Source organism: Oncorhynchus kisutch, linkage group LG10 (assembly GCF_002021735.2).
Source record: "Oncorhynchus kisutch isolate 150728-3 linkage group LG10, Okis_V2, whole genome shotgun sequence".
Classification (NCBI taxonomy): Eukaryota; Metazoa; Chordata; class Actinopteri; order Salmoniformes; family Salmonidae; genus Oncorhynchus; species Oncorhynchus kisutch.
Genome location: NC_034183.2, coordinates 62071863 through 62091381, shown reverse-complemented (window position 1 = coordinate 62091381; position 19519 = coordinate 62071863). Strand labels below are relative to the sequence as shown.

Below are 19519 nucleotides of genomic sequence, written 5' to 3'. Positions count from 1 at the left end.
CGCTTCACACAGTAAACACAATTCTCCAGTTGAGATGCCATTAAAAATGGATTTGGCACTGGTAGCACTGAAAACCACAGTGATTCACTTCTGAAAGATTTACCCAGAGTCAACTCTCCATAGAGTGTAATGACAAGACTAAGACTGATAACGGGACTTTATTTCATTGTGGTGCTGACTGAGAGCCTGAAATCACATTAACAGAATGGTCTGTCCTCTAGTGAGGTCTTAAATAATTAACCCAAATGTCACCCATAGTGATTCATACCCGTTTTCAGGAACCTGGGCACTTTCACTTCACCGCAGAGGAATTCCGGCAAATATCCTGCGCGGATCACCTGCCTCGTCCTGATGGGATTTCAGGGATGGAGCGTAAAGGAGAACCAGGTTTCCCAGTAATGGGCCTGCCGTGAATAATTGAAGCATCCATGAAAACACAGAGATGGAAATGTGCTTCTGGAAGGAGCAGAGCACTAGGGGAGAATGATTGAGAACAGGGGCTGCAACAGCAGAGCTCTAACCTCTCCAGTAGAGCTGAACACACAGACAGTGAAAGAGAGAGAGAGTGCACTACACAGCGCTGACATGCACAGCGTTAATGAATAATGGACGTCTCCCTCTGAGAAACCTCCTACCATGATCCTCTCTAAAAATAGCCTCTTCTTTAGTCAAGGTGGACAGGTGTAGCAGCACTACTGTCAGAGCCCCAACTCATAGGGAATCACTCTTTGTGGGAGCATCGTTATGGACATGCTAAGTGGGAATGCTCTGCTGAACAGGGTGAGGCTGACCTCAGTATGTAGTAGGTGGTAGTGGCCTGCTAGATGATGTGTGTGTCTGGTCAGGTCTGGTTAGTGGGAATATGTTAGACAGCAGACCTGTCCAGAGGCAGAGTTCTGGCCTTGGTATCCTTCTGTGAGTTCACAAAGGGTATCAGCTACAATGACCCCTGGGATCTCAAGACTGGTTATACACTACATGACTAAAAGTATGTGGACACCTGCTCTTCGAACATCTCATTCCAAAATCATGGACATTAATATGGAGTTGGTCCTTCCTTTGCTGCTACAACAACCTCCACTCTTCTGGAAAGGTTTTCCACTAGATGTTGGAACATTGCTGGGGGGACTTGCTTCCATTCAGCCACAAGAGCTTTAGTGAGGTCGGGCACTGATGTTGGGCTATTAGGCCTGGCTCGCAGTCTGCATTCCAATTCACCCCAAAGGTGTTCGATGGAGTTGAGGTCAGGGAGCTATGCAGGCCAGTCAAACTCTTCCATACAGATCTTGACAAACCATTTCTCTATGTACCTCACTTTGTGCATGAGGGCATTGTCATGCTGAAACAGGAAAGGGCCTTCCCCAAACTGTTGCCACAAAGTTGGAAGCACTGAATCATCTAGAATGTCATTGTATGCTGTAGCGTTAAGATTTCCCTTCACAGTAACTAAGGCACCTTGCCCGAACCATGAAAAATAGCCCCAGACTACTATTCCTCCTCCACCAAACTTTACAGTTGGCACTATGCATTCAGGCAGGTAGTGTTCTCCTCGCATCCGCCAAACCCAGATTCGTCCGTCAGGACTGCCAGATGGTGAAGCGTGATTCATCACTCCAGGGAATGCGTTTCCAGTGTTCCAGAGTCCAATTGTGGCGAGCTTTACACCACTCCAGCCGATGCTTGACATTGCGCATGGTGAACTTACATGCTGACTACACCTCTCGCTCTTGCTGCAAAATAAATTTAAACATACATGTTATTCAATTATTGCACCCACAATGCTCGCGCGCGCCAACAAGCGTCTGCGTTGCCAGGGGCTAAAATACAAGTCAATTCTATTTGTGACGCTGATCGCGCTGCAAGTCCTGCCTCTCCCATCTCCTCATTGGTTTATAGAAGCAGATACCCACATGCCATCTCCTCATTGGTTATACCCACGTGGGTGACTGAAAGACGAACGGAGTTCGGTGGTGGTAATACACGTTATGAAAGTTAGTTGCCAATCGCCATATAAGTCCAAAGAAGAAAAGGCCTGGAAGGAGGAGAGATGACTAGAAACTATTCGGTTGACCGTTTTATGTGTAGATTAATTGTGGGAGTAGAGGACCTTGTGCATTTCAGGGAAAATAACAACTATATCCCAGGACATATTAGATAGCAACAGCAAGCTAGCTAAATTGCCTTAAATTTTTTATGCTTTTAGACCTGTCCCCAAATTAATATAATTGGTTTGTTTTGAAATTTTAACCTGCGTGTCGTGATCGCGTTTGGTGTGGGGGGAACAAAATCAATTTGCACACGATGGCATACACGCGGGTTAGGCTTGTGTGCGGCTGCTTGGTCATGGAAATCCATTTCATTAAGCTCCCAACTAACAGTTTGTGTGCTGATGTTGCTTCCAGAGGGAGTTTGGAACTCGATAGACGATTTTACGCACTCGGCGGTCCCGTTCTGTGAGCTGGTGTGGCCTACCACTTTGCGGCTGAGCCATTGTTGCTTCTAGATGCTTCCACTTCATAATAACAGCACTTACAGTTGACCGGGGCAAGTAATATATGGTATATGGTCAATATATGGTATATGGTCAATATACCACGGCTAAGGGCTGTATCCAGGCACTCCGCTTTGTGTCGTGCATAAAAACAGCCCTTAGCCGTGTTATATTGACCATATACCACACCCCCTCGGGCCTTATTGCTTAAGTATTCACTTCTGTGTTTTTGCTGACTTTACTGTAGTATTCACTAAATCTGCAAAAACACTACAGTGAACACTAGTATAGTGTAGTATTTACAGTTAACTATAATGTAAATACTGTAATAAAAGATAATATAGTAATTAATGTAGTGTTTTTGCAGATTGTAGTATACTGTAGTATTTACTATAGTGTTTCTGTGGACTGTAATATACTGTAGTATGTACTATAGTGTTTTGTTTTATTACAGTGCCATGCGAAACTATTCAGCCCCCTTGAACTTTGCGACCTTTTGCCACATTTCAGGCTTCAAACATAAAGATATAAAACTGTATTTTTTTGTGAAGAATCAACAACAAGTGGGACACAATCATGAAGTGGAACGACATTTATTGGATATTTCAAACTTTTTTAACAAATCAAAAACTGAAAAATTGGGCGTGCAAAATTATTCAGCCCCTTTACTTTCAGTGCAGCAAACTCTCTCCAGAAGTTCAGTGAGGATCTCTGAATGATCCAATGTTGACCTAAATGACTAATGATGATAAATACAATCCACCTCTGTGTAATCAAGTCTCCGTATAAATGCACCTGCACTGTGATAGTCTCAGAGGTCCGTTAAAAGCGCAGAGAGCATCATGAAGAACAAGGAACACACCAGGCAGGTCCGAGATACTGTTGTGAAGAAGTTTACAAGGAGAAGACTGATCAGAGATGCAGCCAAGAGGCCCATGATCACTCTGGATGAACTGCAGAGATCTACAGCTGAGGTGGGAGACTCTGTCCATAGGACAACAATCAGTCGTATATTGCACAAATCTGGCCTTTATGGAAGAGTGGCAAGAAGAAAGCCATTTCTTAAAGATATCCATAAAAAGTGTAATTTAAAGTTTGCCACAAGCCACCTGGGAGACACACCAAACATGTGGAAGAAGGTGCTCTGGTCAGATGAAACCAAAATTGAACTTTTTGGCAACAATGCAAAACGTTATGTTTGGCGTAAAAGCAACACAGCTCATCACCCTGAACACACCATCCCCACTGTCAAACATGGTGGTGGCAGCATCATGGTTTGGGCCTGATTTTCTTCAGCAGGGACAGGGAAGATGGTTAAAATTGATGGGAAGATGGATGGAGCCAAATACAGGACCATTCTGGAAGAAAACCTGATGGAGTCTGCAAAAGACCTGAGACTGGGACGGAGATTTGTCTTCCAACAAGACAATGATCCAAAACATAAAGCAAAATCTACAATGGAATGGTCAAAAATAAACATATCCAGGTGTTAGAATGGCCAAGTCAAAGTCCAGACCTGAATCCAATCGAGAATCTGTGGAAAGAACTGAAAACTGCTGTTCACAAATGCTCTCCATCCAACCTCACTGAGCTCGAGCTGTTTTGCAAGGAGGAATGGGAAAAAATGTCAGTCTCTCGATGTGCAAAACTGATAGAGACATACCCCAAGCGACTTACAGCTGTAATCGCAGCAAAAGGTGGCGCTACAAAGTATTAACTTAAGGGGGCTGAATAATTTTGCACACCCAATTTTTCAGTTTTTGATTTGTTAAAAAAGTTTGAAATATCCAATAAATGTCGTTCCACTTGTTGTTGATTGTTCACAAAAAAATACAGTTTTATATCTTTATGTTTGAAGCCTGAAATGTGGCAAAAGGTCGCAAAGTTCAAGGGGGCCGAATACTTTCGCAAGGCACTGTATCTTCGATACATAGAAGTGGAGGCTTTCTCCTTGAGGAAACCTATTGGAGATATACTAAAAGAGAACATTTTCCATAACCTGTAGGTAGTAAGGACTAGGGTCTGAATAGAGTTCAGAGCTTCGGCTCCTTCTTATAACCTGTAAGGAACACAATATATGATATATACTTGCATGTCGGTTTCTCACATATGGGTGGCACAAATTGGGATATGGGGAGGGGAATGGGTAGGGTATATGCAAAGTATATGCAAATTATATAATGTAGTATTTACTATAGTTAAAAAAATGTACACCACAATCCAGATAGAATTATTACAGTACCCTGAAAGCACATGCTATTGACAGTTAAGTTAAATTGTTTGCCTTGAATCTTTTGATATGTCATTCTCAGAAGTGCGGTTCCTGGGCCTCCCGAGTGGCGCAGCGGTCTAAGGCACTGCAACGCTGTGCTGAGGCACCACTACAGCTTCGGGTTTGATCCCAGGCTATGTCACAGCCTGGGGCGGCGCACAATTGGACCAGCATCGTCCGGGTTAGGGGAGAGTTTGTCCGGACGGAATTTCCTTGTCTCATCGTGCTCTAGCAACTCCTTGTGGCAGGCCGTGCACCTACAAGCTGACTTCAGTCATCAGTTGAACAGTGTTTCCTCTGACACATTGGTGCGGCTGGCTTCCGGTTTAAGCGAGCAGTGTGTCAAGAAGCAGTGTGTTCTGGCAGGGTCGTGTTTCGGGGGATGCATGGCTCTCGACATTCACCTCCCCCAAGACCATAGGGGAGTTGCAGCGATGAGAGAAGATCGTAACTACCAGTTGGATAACAAGAAATTGGGGGGTAAAATATTTATTTAATAAAGAAGTGCGGAACCTGGCTACATACAACATACTAAATCTATAATCTTCTATGTAGTCATACATTTAGCTTTTTTTGCAATTGTTATTGTTGTTCTTTTTTAAGCTGAACAAAAGTCTCAATTTATATTACTAAATGTACGCAATATCAATGGAAAAGTATGTCAACTCAATGTTCAGCAAAGGCTGACATATAATAATGTAAAATGGAGATCTCACATTCAAGCACTTCCATGAAGCTATAACCAAGGATGTAGACATCCTTGATATAAGTGAATCAGCATTAAGGGTCTATGGCTCTTCATACAGGCAGGCTGTTGGCACAACAGATCATAATCTGCTCTAGCTGTATGCTCCAGACACACCATTCGATTGTCCGTTTCACTGAGCCAGTCAGATGGGTGGGCTAGTAATTAAATCCCAAAGTCTGGAGGTCAGAAATTCACAGAAGGGGATTGAGAATGAGACACTCATAACTGAGAAGAAAAGGAAGCAGAGGACTCTGTGAAAGGGAATTGTGTTATTTTACATAAGAATGAAGGAAAGGATAAAATGATTAGCGGTTTGAGAGACAGAGGGACATAGTCCTGGAGCGGGTAATGATATAAGAGGAGAGGAGTGTAGAAGGAATGTAGAAGCCCTCAATGCACGGACACTTCTCTGTATAGTTCTTCAGTTGGAGAATACAGCTAGTGACAGGGGGGTAGCTAAAGTGGTAGCGAGACCTCTGACAATGATTCTACAACAGTATATGAGATATCAGCAGAGTGGGTTCAGGCGCAGTGGTTTGAGGTGAATGACGATATAACACATGATTAGTTATAATGCATCAACTCAACCGACCCTAGCCAACCAACCCCTTCCCAAAATCCTTGCTAGCATTCCAACTTTCCTCATTGGAGAGGGATTTCCGGACAGCTACCTGCAGGTCTGCACTGAGGTCCACTTCCTTTCCTTTTAGTGGAAATAATAGCCAGGCAGTAGCTAGAGGTCAGCAGGGGATGATGATGATGATGTGACTCAGTCCGGGTCTCTCTGACCTCATGTCAGTCATACCGAGTGGGTTACTCTCTGAGAGCATTTGACAGATTTTCAAACCATGGTAAAACCCACGGGTGGAGCACAATTATTGGCATCCTGTAACATTCTCTTACATAGTGTGAGGTCATCTCCACAATGCTACAGTCATTGGTGACCTACATTAGATATCATTCTATAGAGCAGACTCGCTGGACCTCCACAGTAAAAAGTATAATGACAGTAAAACATTACAGCCCAGTGGAGAGAATCATCCTCCAACGATGCTGAGTGGATCTGCCCTGCCGCTCCGCTGCTTGTTTTATATGGAAATACCATCAAGTCTGGAACAAAAAGAGGGAGGAAACACAGCACGTTTTGGAAGTGCCTTTGCGAGCCAAGAAAATACTTAGAGCTACTATTCAAGAAAAATGCTCATAACACATTTTTGGGTGGATGATTATGACTTTGTGAAATTAATCATTAGTGTCTCATAAGCCGATTGGTTTTTAGGAGGCATCAGCGGAGGCAGAGGAGGAAATGAATTCATATAAAGACAGGGAGGTCGGTCTCCTGAGCTGATGGGGTTTATTACTGTGCTGCTGACACACTGTGGTGACAGGCAGGAGACAACACCCACAGATGGGGATGTAATGACAGGAGCAAAAGTCAAGAAAGGCTAGTAACTATTTATATAGACCACCTCTGTGTAATGCCTTTGGAATATACTTACAGAAACATGTACAGTATGTCTATCAAGAATGTTTACAGCGAGTGTATAAGATGTTATAAATGGTTTACAAAACATGTTACCCCATTCAAAAGAACTTATCAAAGACATCCAAATAAAGTGAAATGAAGTCAAACGGTCATGAAAATCTGCTGCCAACTAGCCTGTATAATTATGAGCCCTTTTACAGGTAGACTTGGAGAAGGCATTCCACACAGAAGTGGTGGCTCAGCGACAATGCAGTGCAGTATATAGAAATGTCCTTAACCGCTCCTTAAACCTTGAGTGATACATTGGGGTGTCTGAGGCAGCTTAATTGTGTCTGTGCCAGTGAAAGCAACCCCGGCAGACTGCAGATAAATTAAAAAAGGTCATTTTTCAAGAACAGTGCTCCTGGCAAAGGGAGGGACGCTCTCAAATTAAACCTCCACGAGAAGTCAACAATAATTCACACACATGCGCACAACCTCACACACACAAATCTCACACACACAAATCACACACACACACACACACACACACACACACACACACACACACACACACACACACACACACACACACACACACACACACACACACACACACACACACACACACACACACACACACACACACACACACACACACACACACTTTGTCTTGCTCTGTGGGGAAGCCGATACAGAACATGAGCCCAGTATGTATCGGTCAATCAACACTAATCTGGGTTAGAGGTCAAAGGAGTACACAAACACAGAGCGGTCACATTGGGACCCTTTCCTCCAAGCTGCTTTTCCAGCTGGGTGGCTCCGAGTCACAGGAAGCCATTCTTTTCTACAGAGCAGACAAAATCAAAGTTGGGGAGAGGAAACACTCACAGGCACAATAGGTCTGCACCCTGCCCTCTCTGACTGGAAAACAGCAACCACACATGGCACGTTGTGACGGTCAGTGCTACTGTAAGTGATGTTGTTGTAGTCAGGTATTGGTGGTTGGCTTAGTTAGTGCACTCTCTGTAAATCACAGCAGATCTTTATGAAGAGACAGTGAAGAGAAGAGAGGAGGATGCCTTAAAAGGTTCTGAGGATAGTGTTTCTGACCTTGGTGACCTTGATACTGATCGTTGTGATGATTGTGCTCAGCATGGCTGAGGAACCAGTGCAGGACATGAGTCATTTGACCCTGCATGGGAATGTCCTCTGTTGTTGAGTGTCTCTGGTAGCACGCCTTCAGTGCTATCTCTTTTCCTGGCTTGCATCATGAGTACCACTGATCATTATCCTCTTTGACCCAAGATTGAACCCTGAACACTGTTCCTCTTCTCTCTACTCACACACCTCCCCTCTGCTTCTCTGTGGGCACAGATACAGTAGATTCCCAAGGCCCTCTGGTGAATATCCCATTCCCTAAAGTGAATGGCTCGGACCAGCCCAGAGTGTTTGCTGTGACAGCACTAACTGCATTACATTCACAGTCCCTTATTCATGTTCCAACGCTGTAGGAGGGCTGAGGGTTCACTAAGAGCAAAAGTACCCAAACTGCTCCTTGTTCTGGATAAGTAAACACATTTGTAAATCAGATACAAATAATTGAAATATCATCAAACATGACAACAGTTGCTTGACTATACTGACTCTGCAACATTGCTGAGGTTTGCTTATCTGTCAGTCTGTCACTACTCGTTAAGGCTTCCCCACCCACAGCCACACTGTTGTACAGAGCCCAACACAACCCTGTCTCACCTCTCCCTCGCTTCACTAGCAGTGCTCAACAAGCGTCTCTTTCTTCCACCGGCTTACAAAGGGCCGCATTCATGATACAGAGAGAGAGCTTCACACCAGCACTGTTTCCTAAGTGATAAACGGTCAACAAACTGAATGCCAGTTCCATGGTGTGACCACAGTGTGGGTGTGTATGTATGTGTGTGTGTGTGTGTGTGTGTGTGTGCCTGCGTATGTGTGTATTCTTTTTAAGGAACTCAGTCGAGCTTACAACTTACTCTTGATAATAGTAACAGTAGAATGCATAAGGTGCCATTTCGAAATTGTGTGTAGTACATAGTGCATCAGCAGTTTTCCTCTTGTCATGTCAGTCATTGCAGACCTTAGAGAGCTATTTATAACTTGTCAGAAATGTCCAGATCCACCAGCCCATGTGAGCTAATGTTTTTTTAGCTAGGTTGTTAGCCTGTTGATTTTGTTGTAATGTTTGAGTCACTCAGATATAACATGAACACACGTAAGACATGGCAAAACGTGTAGAAATACAGGAAATGAGCTTTTAAACTGCAAAATGGTCTTTCGGCCAATAAGAGGGGGGGGTGAAAAGTTTGTGTCATGGACAGTACTTGTGCACATAGAGGGAAGGCGAGACATGTTCCCCAATGACGTAAGGGGGCCAGAATGAAAGTTTGGGAACCACTGACTTGAGCTTGGAAGCTCAGGGGTGGGGGAACTCCCACTGTTCATCTGGGTCTCCTGTGCTGCTTATGGTAACTGAACGCGTGCTGAAAAACAATGAATTCAGCCCCTGGGTTAGCAGAGCTCCCTCCCTGGGCTCGGTGGTGACATGAGAGGACTTATAAACCAGTTGCCTCACTCCCTCCATCCTCCCTGTGACCCGGGCTTACTCCACTGGCACGGCAATAGCTCCGGTAGGGTGGCAGAGCTGCAGCCTGCCACAGCACAGCAACAAACACAACACAACAAACCCTTAAACTCCTCTGAACTCCCTCTTTCAAGCCCCTTCTCCCAGACGTCAACAAGGGTTTGACTATTTGTGATGTGAGAAGGATAAACACAGTTAGATGTGATAGATGTCTGAGCAGTGCTAAAATAAGAAGACCTCTCTTCATGGAGTCAGTCACCTGAGAGAGCCATTAAAAGCCTTCTCCCCTGAGGAGAGCTCCTTTGTGGGTGGCTAGCTGATACTACTGTAAAATCTTAGAGGGCTCTAAAAAGACCAATAAAGGGAAGAGTGAGTACGGTAAGCAGCAGACTTTGAGCCAGGGGAGGAGGGAGGGGGGCACAGTGAGAATAGCAGGATGAATCCCGTTAGTAGGTAGTGTACTGTATGAGCCATGGGATTATTTCCTTGGCTACAGTCTATCAGGCCGCATGTTTCCATACTGATAAAAAAATGAAATCCATGACAACGCCGGTGCTCAGTCCATTCATAGGTGGCTGGGAGAGGGTCTGGCTAAACATAAGAGATGACTGTCATAAGAGATGTTCTGCTCTGAACAGAGACCACACAGTGCTAGTCTGTGTGTGTTTTTTTTCAAATGAATTCACCTTTATTTAACCAGGTAAGCTCGTTGAGAACAAGTTCTCATTTACAATTGCGACCTGGCCAAGATAAAGTAAAGCAGTGCGACACAAACAACAACACATAGTTACACATGGAATAAACAAGCATATAGTCAATAACACAATAGAAAGAAAATAAAGAAAGTCTATATACTGTGTGTGTGTGTGTGTGTGTGTGTGTGTGTGTGTGTGTGTGTGTGTGTGTGTGTGTGTGTGTGTGTGTGTGTGTGTGTGTGTGTGTGTGTGTGTGTGTGTGTGTGTGTGTGTGTGTGTGTGTGTGTGTACATGTCATTTATTGATATCGAGTTTATTCTGATAGACAGTATTCTTTTGAAAAAAGAATTACAAGATTGTAGGAGGGCTTTTTCTACCTATAGAAAGGTTTTCAAGAAGAATACTTAATTCAGTCAGGAGAGAGGAGAGCCTCACTACAAGCACAACCCTGACACCTGCTGAACTCCCACTATATGTTAGTCGACAGTCGTATACCTTTGTTGGCATACCCCATACCATTAGAGAACATGTAGCATTAGCTTAGTACAAATTGAGATGCAGCTGCATGAGAGGTGATGTCTGTCCATCGATTAGTCAGTCATGTATTTCAGGCTAAATGACTCAGTTGACTGTCATTATTAATAGCTTTGGCATTAATCAGGACATGCTAATGTGATTTCCAGGGCAGGTTAATAATGACTTCCACAGATCTAATTGAGGTCAATAGGAAGCATGATTCCGATTCCTGTCAGTATAAAGCCAACACAGAGACAAGCGATGGACCTTTGGAAGGGGTTGTCTTTACTCAACAGCCAGAGCAGAATGCACACTGAAGCCATGACAAAACCCAGGTATTTACAATGAAAGATGTCATATGTTATTATTCAAATGAAAACAAAACTACTGAATTAGTCGTTAATTTCTTCATTCTCTAGGGTAACGAAAACAAATATTTGAAAAATGTCTCCAAATGCAACATATTATTTACTAGAAATCCAATACTTAATAAAATCTCTAGAATTAGTCAATAACAAAAAAACACTGCATTATCACAACTCTGTCACAGGTTTGTACAACTGTAAACCCTGGCCTATATTTTATTTGAGGTACTTTAACTTTTGAAAGTCAATTCGTGATTGTATTTTTCTTAAACTTTTACTGTTATTTTGTGGTTCTTCAGAGAAAATATGTGTAGTGATGTCCTATGTTTCATTGTTCTTGTATTGTAATTTGAAATGTAATAATAAATGTAAAAAAATATATACAGACGTGCTCAAATTTGTTGGTACCACTCCACAAAAAACGAAGAATGCACAATATTGCACAATATACCAAATATTTTGTTGCACAACCTTTAGAGGCAATCACTGCAATCAAACGTTTTCTATAGCTCTCAATGAGACTTCTGCACCTGTTAACAGGTAGTTTGGCCCACTCTTCCTGATCAAACTGCTCCAGCTGTCTCAGGTTTGATGGGGACCTTCTCCAGACTGCAAGTTTCAGCTCTTTCAACAGATGTTCGACAGGATTCAGATCAGGACTCATAGAAGGCCACTTCAGAATAGTCCAATGTTTTGTTCTTATCCATTCTTGGGTGCTTTTAGCTGTTTGCTTTGGGTCATTATCCTGTTGGAGGACCCATGACCTGCAACTGAGACAGAGCTTTCTTACACTAGGCAGTACGATTCGCTACAGAATGCTTTCATAGTCTTGAGATTTCATTGTGCCCTGGACAGATTCAAGGCACCATGTGCCAGGCACTGCAAGGCAGCCCCAGAACAGAACCGAGCCTCCTCCATGTTTCACTGTAGGTATGGTCTTCTTTTCTTTGAAAGCTTCATATTTTCTTCTGTGAACAATAAGCTGATGTGACTTGCCAAAAAGCTCCAGTTTTGACTCATCTGTCCAAAATACATTCTCCCAGAAGGATTGTGGCTTGTCAATATGCATTTTAGCTAATTCCAGTCTGGGTTTTTTATGTTTTTCTTTCAAAAGTGGAGTCCTCCTGGGTCTTCTTCCATGGAGCCCACTTTTGCTCAAAAAGTGATGGTGCGATCAGAAACTGATGTACCTTCACCTTGGAGTTCAGCTTGTATCTTTTTGGCAGTTATCCTTGGTTCCTTTTCTACCATTCGCACTATCCTTATGTTCAATTTGGGGTCAAATTTCCTCTTGTGGCCACGACCAGGGAGGTTGGCTCCAGTTCAATGGACCTTAAATGTCTTAATAATATGTGTAACTGTTGTCACAGGAACATGAAGCTGCTTGGAGTTGGTCTTGTAGCATTTACCTTTACCATGCTTGTCTATCATTTTCTTTCTGATCTCCTCAGACAAATCTCTCCTTTGTTTTCTCTGGTCCATGTTCAGTGTGATGCACACAATGATACCAAACAGCACAGTGACTACTTTACTCTGGTCCATGTTCAGTGTGATGCACACAATGATACCAAACAGCACAGTGACTACTTTACTCTGGTCCATGTTCAGTGTGATGCACACAATGATACCAAACAGCACAGTGACTACTTTACTCTGGTCCATGTTCAGTGTGATGCACACAATGATACCAAACAGCACAGTGACTACTTTTCTCCATTTAAATAGGCGACTTTTCTCTACTTTAAATAGGCTGTTAATGTTGTAAATGACTATTGTAGCTGGAAACGGCTGATTTTGTATGGAATATCTACATGGGCGTACAGAGGCCCATTATCAGCAACCAGCACTCTTGTGTTCCAATGGCAGGTTGTGTTAGCTAATCCAAGTTTATAAATTTAAAAGGCTAGTTGATCATTAGAAAACCCTTTTGCAATTATGTTAGCAAAGCTGAAAACTGTTGTGCTAATTAAAGAAGCAATAAAACTGCCCTTTCGACTAGTTGAGTATCTGGAGCATCAGCATTTGTGGGTTTGATTACAGGCTCAAAATGGACAGAAACAAAGAACTTTCTTCCGAAACTCGTCAGGCTATTCTTGGTCTGAGAAATGAAGGCTAATCCACGCGAGAAATTGCCAAAAAACTGAAGATCTCATACACTGTGTACAACTCCCTTCACATAACAGTTCCATCTGGCTTTAACCAGAATAGAAAGAGGAGTGGGAGGCCCAACTGAGCAAGAGGACAAGTACATTAGAGTGTCTAGTTTGAGAAACAGATGCCTCACAAGTCCTCAACTAGCAGCTTCATTAAATAGTACCCGCAAAACACCAGTCTCAATGTTAGCAGTGAAGAGGCGACTCTGGGATGCTGGCCTTCTAGGCAGAGTTGTAAAGAAAAAGCCATATCTCAGACTGGCCAATAAGAAGAAAAGATTAAGATGGGCAAAAGAGGGCCTCCTGGGTGGCGCAGTGGTCTAAGGCGCTGCATTGCTAGCTGTGCCATCAGAGATTCTGGGTCATATAGCTGGGAGGAAGTCCCTCAGACAGAGAACACAATAACAAGTTCAAAAGTTCAAATGGGTCTCCTTCACAAAGAAAGGTGAACCATTGGAGGTGTGGTGTGGGAAGATAGCCTAACCAAATTGATATTACTAGTTTGTCTTGCCTAAACTAAAGTAAATGTGTAAAATCAATGATGAAGTGGAGCGGCAAGCTGTCAAAAACAGCAGATTTTCGTTCCTCACACCGTCAGACTCTTGGGTGTTAACAAAGTGTGGCAACTTTTTCCTTGACGTGTCCCAGACTTATAATGACAGGCCTTATCGGCAGTCTTCCAGTCCCAGCCTCCTCTGATGTCCTCTGTGGCCTCATACGGAGAGACAGAGACACAGTCCAGATCACCTCCTGTGCCCTCTGGCCCTGCACTGAAGGGCAACTCATCTCAGATTGGAGCTTTGTTCAAGTATTGGATAGACACTGCATAGTACTGTATATGGCCAGATAAACAAAGATGGGGGTGTCAACAGAAATATGGAGAGAGAGGGGGGGGGGAGGATAGATGGAGAGAAAGGGGAAAGTGCGTGTGAGGGGACCGAATGCTCATTGCTCAAAGCAAACAACCAAATTGAATGGCTCAATGAACTGGGGCCCATACAAACACTCACTGTCACACACACACAACTCACTGAGCATCACTTAGCCTACACACATGCATACACCCATAAACACAAGAACACACCCACCCATATGCAAACACACTAACCTGCTAACCTGTTAGAAGATAGATCAAGTAAGAAAATCACACTTTGATGAATCTTACATATAAGACCACAAAGCTGAGTCCACACTGGCAACTGGATCTCAAAACCTCTGTCTTAGCCTACACACAGTCTAATTCTAGTCTTAATGGTTCAGTAGGTCCCTACATGGTTAGTGTCAGTGAGATTCACTTCAACAGACCACAGCTTAAAACCACCTCTTACTTTGATCTATTAATTCAAGTATGCAGAGTGTCAAATTCAATTGATGCAACAAAGACCAAGCTGTGTTTTATCCAAAACAAGAGCCAGCAGGCCTAAGCAGTGGCCAAGCCAATGGCTTCATTCTGGTCAGTGTCATCATGTAGTAAGCTGTGCTGGTCTGGAACACAGCACCATTTACCCTCCCTCAAACCATGCATCTCACTTCTGTTACTTAACACGCAAAAAAGTGGAACAGATTGTTTTCCGTGTGTTCGCATACCAATTTGATAAAGACATGTTGAATCCCAAATACAGTGATGTATTGTTCTGTGAATCTGAGACTGAAATTCCCCTCCACCAGAATAGCGATGATACAACAGAATAAATCAGTGGAGTAAGGTCTGTGGGAGAAGGGACACTGACATCATTTAGATTTATTTGTGATGACTCACCAACCGTGAATTTAGCACTTGGTATGAATCATTCCATTGGTTATCACCCTGATAGCACTGCTAAAGAGGGGGTGTATTTCAAAAGCAGAAATATGTTTTTAATAATGCATGAAACTCCCTGCTAATGGGCACAGTGGAACCGATCAAAGGCCTATCCAGGGGGTGTCAGGCTCCACTGTGCCCACAGGCATACCTTCAGGAGGAGCCATGCACAGAGAAATTATCAAACAGCAAATTACCCAGCTTTGATTCTACTCCTAAGGCTGCACAGAAGACATTATAGAACAAAGTTGCAGGTCTCCTGTGAAAGCAGCCGTTTCACTTGTGGCATCAGCTAGACTGCTGCAGCACACAGGGCATGTTCACAGACAGACAGAACTATGGAAACGGGTTATCAGAATTATCTGTTGAATCATATGCCATTTAGAGCACAGGAGAGAAGGAAATATGTCACTTCTATGCAATGCTGCTCTTCCTCTCACATCTGTTCAGAATCTTTCTGAATCACAGAGTACATAAATTAAAGTCGATAAATGCTGTGTTAGCACATTTAGTATAGATCCAAGGGTAGATAAGTTCATCAATAATTGAGAGCTGAATTTAAATTGTACAGACTTAAGAGCTGCAAAGAACATAAAGATGCTGTTGCAAATGCCTGGAGAAACTGACGTTCTGTTGTGAAACCAAGGTTCTGTAAGCATATGAAAATATCCTTTTCTGTATAGCAATAGATATTTCAGACAGTAGCTCTTGCTCTTGTGTGTGAGGAGTGCAAGGCACTGTTGAGACTTGTAGCTCAAGCCTACACTTTGAGTTCAGTACAGTTCAATGTGACTGTGTGACAGTGGATGGAGAAGGCACTCTTACCTTCCCTGGGGCTTTAGTCTTGTTATTGTTGTTGCTGCAGGAGGACAAGTTGACATCCTCGTGAACTCGGTCCAGAAGCCAAAGCAGGAACTCCAGGGCGTCATGTTGGGAGTTTCCTCGGAATTGGGATCCATACTTGGATACTATACTCTAGAGAGGGAAAGGAGAGTCACATGGTCAATGAAGGAGTCCATGTAAAACTGTATTGTAAACATTGGTGAATTAGTGCGTCTTCAATGGACAGAGAAAACAGATTAGCTGACTGTTGTTTTAAAATCATTACATTGATGTAATTCAAGATGAATGTACTATAACCACCCAGTGTGCTTTTGAAGTAAAGACTTGCCAAAATGCATTAATAACCTTCTGCTGTCCGGATAATCCGAACATTTTGCATAAGAGTGGAAAACTAAAACAGCAGTGGGATAATTCAGATCCAAATCTGACAGCTTGTTAGGATTTGAGATGTGACAGGAATACCCAAATTGCAGTACCAAGAGCTATTGGTTTGTTTACTGCCATTCTCGCTTACATAGAAACATGAAACACACAGTGTGATATTCACTGGCCAACTGAGGTGTGCAAGACCCTATATAATCAGTTTTATTTTTTGCCAAATTCCATTTGTTTTTTTCCCCAAATTCCGTTTTCTCCGTTAGTTTTTTCCAGGTTTCAGTTTTTTCAGGTTTTTGCTCTCAAAATATTTTTTTAGATAGAAAACAACAACATTTTATGTTTTAGGTCGACACCAATGCTTAAACCACATCAGGAGACCCCTTTTGAGGTCTGGGAAAAATATATTACATTTACATTTTTGGGTGTAGATCCCCTTTTATTTATTGCACAGCAACACTGTTTGGTTAGCGGTGTTTCTGGAGGACACGTGATTGCAGAGTTTGCTAAACAAATCGCCACTGGATTGATGCAGATAATCATGATATCATTCTGCCAGGTAGGTATAGGCCTTTGGGAAAGCCTTCCCATCTCCAGAAGATGGATCATTATTAGCATCATTGCTAATGCCTACACAAAAAGTGGTAGACAAACGAGCACACGCAGACAGGGGCATTCACGTGTTGCCTCTTCAGAAAGTTTAAGGAAAATACGAATCACTGATGCATTTTATTCATGTCTTAACACCATAGTGCCCTCAAAGCTCATCACTAAGCTAAGGATCCTGAGACTAAACACCTCCCTCTGCAACCAGATCCTGGACTACCTGACGGGCCGCCCCCAGGTGGTAAAGGTAGGCAACAACACATCTGTCACGCTGATCTTCAATACGGGGGGCCCCTCGAGGGTGCGTGCTTAGTCCCCTCCTATACTCCCTGTTCACCCACGACTGCCCATTCAAGCACGACTCCAACACCATCATTAAGTTTGCAGACGACACAACAATGGTAGGCCTGATCACCGCCAACGATGAGACAGCCTGTAGACAGATTAGACACCTGATAGTGTGGTGCCAAGACAACAACCTCTCCCTCAACGTGATCACCTCGTGGACTACAAGAAAAGGAGGGCCAAGCACTCCCCCATTCACATTGACAGGGCTGTAGTGGAGCAGGTCGAGAGCTTCAAGTTTTTTGATGTCCACATCACCAACAAACCATCCTGGTCCCAACACACCAAGACAGTGGTGAAGAGGGCACGACAATGCCTAATCCCCTTCAGGAGACTGAAAATATTTGGCATGGGTCCTCAGATCCTCAAAAAGTTCTACAGCTGCACCATCGAGCGCATCCTGGTTGCATCATCGCCCGGTATGGCAACTGCTCGGCATACGACCGCAAGGTGCTACAGAGGGTAGTGCGTACGGCCCAGGACATCACTGGGGCTAAGCTTCCTGCCATCCAGGACCTCTATACCAGGGTGTGTCAGCGGAAGGCCCTAAAATGTTTTAAAGACTCCAGCCACTCTAGTCATAGACTGTTCTCTCTGCTACCGCACGGCAAGCGGTACCGGAGCGCCAAGTCTAGGTCCAAGAGGCTCCATAACAGCTGCTATCCCAAAGCCATAAGACTACTGAACAGTTAATTGAATGGCTACCTGGACTACTTGAATTGACCCCCCTTTTTATTTTGTATTTACGCTGCTGCTACTTGTCGTTTATTATTTATGGATAGTCATTTCACCATTACCTACATGTACATATTACCTCAATTACCTCGACTAACCTGTACCCCCACACATTGACTCTGTACCGGTACCCCCTGTTTATAGCCTCGTCATTGTCATTTTATCGTGTTCGTTTTGTTATAACTTTAGTTTATTTTATTTATTTTTTCTAAACACTGCATTGTTGGTTAAGGGCTTGTAAATAAGCATTTCACAGTAAGGTCAACACATCTTGTATTCGGCGCAAGTGACAAATACAATTTTATTTTATTTATGGTAATCTTGTGCAAATTAATTAATTTTCTAACAAGTTCAATACATTTAGTTGATTTCCTGTTAAGTTCAATAAATGTTTTAATATTATTGAATTCCATTTTAATGTCTGGATTCCGTGATTCTGTCCGCGTTCTCCGCATCGCAGATTTTATAGGACCCTAGGTGTGTCTGTTGGTCCACCTGTGGCTGCACACAGGATCCCTTCTTCAGGAAGCTCAGCTGTAGGCTTAATTCCTGTAGCACAGCCCCCACAGTGGACCCACAGCGGGTCTATCATTGCCTCAAGCCCTGTGTCCGTCTCCACAGAACGCAGAACAAAGGGATTCTTGAATTGCAAATTCTCCCTAATGCTCTTCACGCTTCCCTCGTCACCCACTGTCTGAGACAAAGCTATTTCAGGTCCCGGGCAGAACATCCTCAAATGCTGCTGAGCCCAATCAGAGCTGACCTTGGATGGCTCCCACTGAACCCCCTCATATTCAGTTATTCAGAAACATTTGTCTCAACACCACACACACACACACAACTATAGTACTAGTATTACCCAAACTTAACTGACAGATATAAAGACCGTTCTTTTGACAATTAAGAAAGCAACATCAAATGAAATACGTCTGTAGATATCACTATGCCACAAAAAAGTAGGTTGAAGAATACTTAAGCCCACATGGAACACAATGTAAATTGAAATCTGTGGTTTAACCGGCTGAACCGCAGCTGGCAGCCTGAAGGAGCCTCAGCAGTAATGAGAGATTATGGAGAAAACAGCAGCCTGTGATCACTGCCTAATAATCCCTGGTATCTAACAGACATACTGTATGACTCTATCATACAGTACAGTAGGTCTCGCTATCATTGGTACAACCTGTATAATAACACACTGTGTGGGGGAGGTACTGCTTTCTCTACCTATCTTCAAAGTAGCTACTCAGCTGAACATTGTACAAAGTGAACACACATTCATAAACAGAGAGCAAAGTGATTATTGGGATGTGTCAAAGCAAAAGTAAGAGTAAGTTGCTGGTTGAAGATATCCCTCTAGTGGTGTGGGGGCTGTGCTTTGGCAAAGTGGGTGGGGTTATATCCTTCCTGTTTGGCCCTGTCCGGGGGTGTCCTCGGATGGGTCCACAATGTCTCCTGACCCCCCCTGTCTCAGCCTCCAGTATTTATGCTG

At 43.4% G+C, this 19519-nt stretch overlaps 1 protein-coding gene across 1 annotated transcript in view; it reads right to left on the bottom strand.

The window, feature by feature from the left end:
* The window catches only part of LOC109897377 (ubiquitin carboxyl-terminal hydrolase 43), a 97054-nt gene that overhangs the window by 67600 nt on the left and 9935 nt on the right, over positions 1-19519 (bottom strand). The window contains exon 2 of the mRNA XM_031834581.1: positions 15952-16101. Within this exon, the coding sequence (XP_031690441.1) occupies positions 15952-16101 (150 nt within the window). The remainder of the gene's footprint in view (positions 1-15951; positions 16102-19519) is intronic.